This window comes from Boleophthalmus pectinirostris, unplaced genomic scaffold (genome assembly GCF_026225935.1).
Source record: "Boleophthalmus pectinirostris isolate CB_2022bp ecotype Guang Dong unplaced genomic scaffold, ASM2622593v1 HiC_scaffold_20, whole genome shotgun sequence".
NCBI classification, from domain to species: Eukaryota; Metazoa; Chordata; class Actinopteri; order Gobiiformes; family Gobiidae; genus Boleophthalmus; species Boleophthalmus pectinirostris.
This window is the reverse complement of record NW_026571153.1, coordinates 29,005,908-29,010,437: the sequence shown is the minus strand read 5'-3', so window position 1 is coordinate 29,010,437 and position 4,530 is coordinate 29,005,908. Positions and strand designations below refer to the sequence as shown.

The following is a 4,530-nucleotide window of genomic DNA, read 5'->3' as shown; positions in this document are numbered from 1 at the left end:
ACACTGAACAAAACTAATGTTAACTTGTTAACTCGGACTGATTCTACAGTTAAAATTAAAAATCGATTTCATGTCGATTATCATAGACAGATAGATTTGTGCAGTTCAAATACTAGACATGTGATCTGTGAACATCTGTAGCACTGAAACTGCACAAATCTTTCTATCTGTACTAATATCGACATCATGAAATAGATTTTTTATTTGAATTCTAGAATCAGTCTGAGTGAACAAGTTACTTATTAATGAATTACTTATTACTTCTGTTTTATTCAAGACCATAATGTTAGTTTTGTTCAGTCTGTCACTAATGCTCATCGTTGTTCTCCTTTAAGCTTTCATCTTTCTCTTCTCAATAGTTGTGGATAAATTCTTCATGTTAGAATGTTTATCCTTTGTGGACTTGTTGGCTGAAGATTTGGTGATGGGGTTGATTTGAGGCATTTCCACAAATGTTTTGCCATAAAAAAAACAGGTCTATAGAATAAATAGAAGTTAGAGAAGTTAAATGCCATACTGCGGAACATCTCAGGCAAAACAATAACATCTCAACGTTCTGTAGATGTTAGATTCCACCCTCACCATCAGTTATATTGTGCATGTTTAAAGTATATTTTGGTAAGGAAGAAACATTATGACAAAAGTTCAAGTTAATTTGCATAATATGTGACCTTTTTATCAAAATTATGTTTATGGTCATTTGTTATTCCATAGCTGATTAGCATTCTCAATATACACATTATTCAAAAAGTCTATGGAAAAACCAGAGGTGATCGTGCACAGTTGAGGTCTGAGTCTGTCCTTAGTCTAACAAATGTGCCTTTTTCCGGACAAACTGCTAGGTATCTCTCCAGACCCTCTCTTCTGTTGCTATTGTCGCTCATTGTCTTTTTGGAACTGGCATCTTTTATCAGTGCCGGAGCAGGAGCTAACCATTGCTTTTGCCGCGCCACCGCCCGACTTGGGGGTGCTTTGAGCTTAAATCTCCACGGGTTCACCAAGGGAGCGCTGTTGGTGTAATATGGTACAGGTTTTCTGAGCAAACGCCATCCGGGACTGGGGTTAGTCCGTGTATTGTAAGCGTAGGAGCTAACTGGATTCGTCAAGAAGCGATTGAAAGCATAAGGGTTGTAGTACCAGGGTTGAGGCCTAGGTGGCGACACAACAGGGATTGGGTAGTACGCTGGTGGATACCGGGGATAGTAGGGGACAGGGTAGGCTAGAGGTTTACGCCAGCCTTCTGGAGCACTCTGCGACCAAAGTCCGGGTTGAAGCTTTCTGGGCTTGCTCCAAAGATCTTGAGAAGGTGCCGTTTTGGGATGATACCAGCTTCGGAGGTGACTGGGGAAAGGTTGATTTGTTTCTACGTTGGAGGGATACCTCGAGGACATCTCAGGAGGTAGCACGTCTTTCCTCTTCTTCTTCTCCTCGACATCACTGATGATGTCCACCACGTCGTCGGCGGGCAGGTGGAGCTTGCTGGAGATCTCGATGAGCTTGTCGATGGTCTGAGGGTCCAGGTCTTGGGCTTGTTCGTCTGAGCGCTTGTCCTCGGGGGTGTCAGACAGCGGCTGCCTGTACCTGGGGCCAGAGTTGGTTACATTTACTTGAGTAACTTTTTAAAGAGGGAGTATTTCATGTCACGAAGTATTAATCGCTAACACATATTTAGACCTTTTATTGTTTTGAAAATGTTACATTTTTGGTTTTAGCGCACTATGTCACTCCCCCTTAAGAGCAAACAACACAATCAATGCACAATGCACATTTCTCTAATGAAACTACTGCACATTGCATCAGGTTTGTGAAGTTGTAGTGTATTTGAAGGAGGGGACCATGTGATAACATGGTAGAAAGTTGATTTTGCATAACATCCCCTCTTTAAAGAAATTGTATTTTCTAGCAGCATACGTTTATTCTTACTTGAGTGATATATTTATTCAAATAGCAGTACTTTTTGCTTCTCTTCCCACTGTTTACTCTAGTCTCCAGCTTTATATTGAAAATATTGGATGATTTGAACGTTTCTTGCACCTCTCCTTCACATATGACCTCTCATTTTTGTGTCTATCTTTTGAAAATACAGCTTTTGTGTAATATTTAATGTTTTGTCTTCTAATTACATTCTCTTCGTCTCGTCCCAAGAATTACTCTTCAGGTTACCCTTACTTGAGTAGTTCCTTTGACCACTATGTTGTATTTCTACTCGAGTAATATTATTTTGAAGTAACGTTCCTCTAACTTGAGTAAAAGTTTTAGCTTCTCTACCCACCTCTGCTTGGGGCCATTGCGTTCTTTGCCCATGTAGCGCAGGAGCATGTCTGAAGCGATGTCGGCCAGTTTCTCCTCCTCCAGACGAGCCCTCTGTGCCTCCGCCGCCTGCCGCCTCATCTCGTCCTGCTCGGCTTTAGCTCGGGCTTCCTCCTCTTCGGGACTCAAATTCTCTTCATCAGTCTGAAGAAGAGAAAATGGGATATTACCAATAAAAAAAAAATATATAATATATATATATATATAATATATACTGTAAATGTGGCGGGATTCTTCAAAAAATTTAGGCTCAATTGGGATATGCGTTTTGAGTGGTTTATTGTGCTCATGCGCAAATATTATTGACAGTGGTAGTTCTCTCTTTAAAAAGGTCAATTCTCTTTCAACTCTTAGCCATATTACATTACATTCACTGGAAACATTATTTACACTATTAAATGGTTAATATTTCACTTGCCAAAAGTTACGCACGGACAGTAGCTTTAATACAAAATCAATAACTCACATACAACACTTCAAATACACAGAGAATACGAATAACTGCCCATACGACTGATGTGTCTGGGTTTGCAGAACGCACCACGGGAGGAGAGAGAAGGCAGCAGCGCAACTGAATTTAGCATGATTTGGATGTTCAAAACTGGCTCTTCTAAGTGTCCACTCTTAGTCACGGCAGAACATGCCAAAGAGGTTATGGAAAAAACATTTAATGTACATTTGATAAAGAAAGGGATCGGCAGACAAGCAAACTGGCGTTCACAATAAATAAATTTGTCTGGTTCCGTAAATATAGAGATAATCTAATTTTAACTATGTGCCTTTTCAGAATCCATCCAGTGGGATTATTGACTTGGTCTTCAACTTGTAAGAAGCACTTGGTAGCGACTGCTCGATGTTCCAGATCTTGAAAGCCCCGAGAGTCAGGAGTACCAAGGACCAGCCAAATGCCCGAAAATCCATGAAAGAAACTGGAGGACACCCACTCAACATGCAAACCAGAAACCCAGAAAAGCCCCATGCCGTCCACGAATCAAACTTGGGATCTTTTTGTTGTGATGTATGCACTGACACCTTTCACTGAAGTGGCACGGCAAGTAAGATCAGCATTCACCCCGTTACTAGAGAGAAGCCAGCATGTTGCGAAGGGAATGGCATCTGGTGTAATAACGTGCCAATGCATATTACAACTCGTTCCTTGAATCAGTTTCATGGAACATCTTAGAAGATCAAATTAACGTATCTCATGTCTTCAAAAAACATGTCAAAAATTGTCTAGCCTTACCATCAAGCTTCTACAACATCAACAAATCGTAAAAAGAATATTGATTGAAATAAATAACACAAAAGTAGCTACCTCCTCTTGACTCTCCTCCTCGTTTGGTTGCGTCTCCTCAGGAGCTTCTTGCTGGGGGCCGGTTGTGTCGACATCATCCACCAAGGAGTTCATCTTCTCCAGCTCGTCCATGAAGCTAAAGGATGGAAAGTTCAGAGCCTTCTGCGTTTCCTCCCGCCACTTCAGCTTCTGTTCTTGGTTCTTGTTCACCGGTAGAACCTCGTTAAAACTGTTGGAATCATCTCTCTTCTCAAAGGTCCCCACGCGAGGGAACTCCTTCATCATGGTCTCCAGACTGCGGAGCTCCTCGGCAGTCAACTGCTCTTCCTCATCTTGGCGTACAGTTTCGGATTTTGGTTCTTCCACTTCGGCAGACTCGGAAGGCGTTTTTGTTTGCTCCTCCAAAGTCTTAAAAATAGTGTGACTAGTTACGTCCTCCATAGGTGGGTCCTTGCTCCTCTCTTTTTCCTGACTTTTTTCATCTGATTCTTGATGTCTTCTGTCTTCTACCTCCTCATTTTCTAAACTATCCTCACTGCGAACCTTGTTTTTGCCTCTTAAAGCTTTCACTAAGATGTTTGCTAGCTGTTGCGGCTCGATGTCTCCGAAAAGGACATCGTCTTCCTCTTTGTCGTCCATTTTGTTTAGACGTGGAGTAGTAGTTTCCACGGGAATAGGTCCAAGCGTGGTGTCCAGCTCTGCACCTTCTCTAGCGGGGTGGAGGGAGGACAGGTGCAAGATGGAGACTCCAGTCAGGAGGAAGAGGCTGCCTGCGGCTCTGCGGGGCACCATCATGCCCCATGCACTGAGTCTGTGAACACAACCAAGAACAAAAGTGGATTTACAATAGGCACAAAGTCTTGTTTTGTGCAAATATTTTATGTTTTAGTTTAGTCTTTATGCCAAGAGACAATGTACAGAGACAT

At 42.0% G+C, this 4,530-nt stretch overlaps 1 protein-coding gene across 1 annotated transcript; it reads right to left on the bottom strand.

Moving 5' to 3' along the window:
- Window positions 1-475: 475 nt before the first annotated feature.
- On the bottom strand, window positions 476-4,262 carry vgf (VGF nerve growth factor inducible). The gene is made up of 3 exons (XM_055156648.1): window positions 3,626-4,262; window positions 2,273-2,454; window positions 476-1,581 (listed from the first exon to the last, which is right to left on the bottom strand). Exons 1-3 carry the CDS (start codon window positions 4,241-4,243, stop codon window positions 753-755), a joined length of 1,629 nt encoding a protein of 542 aa, XP_055012623.1. The 5' UTR covers window positions 4,244-4,262; the 3' UTR covers window positions 476-752.
- Window positions 4,263-4,530: the final 268 nt, after the last annotated feature.

Coding starts and splice junctions, on each gene's coding strand:
- vgf (XM_055156648.1), bottom strand. CDS start 4,243: ATGGACGACAAAGAGGAAGACGATGTCCTTTTCGGAGACATCGAGCCG. Junction 2,455..3,625: donor AGGAGGAGAGTCAAGAGGAG/GTAGCTACTTTT, acceptor TCTCTTCTTCAG/ACTGATGAAGAGAATTTGAG. Junction 1,582..2,272: donor CGCAATGGCCCCAAGCAGAG/GTGGGTAGAGAA, acceptor CTCTGGCCCCAG/GTACAGGCAGCCGCTGTCTG.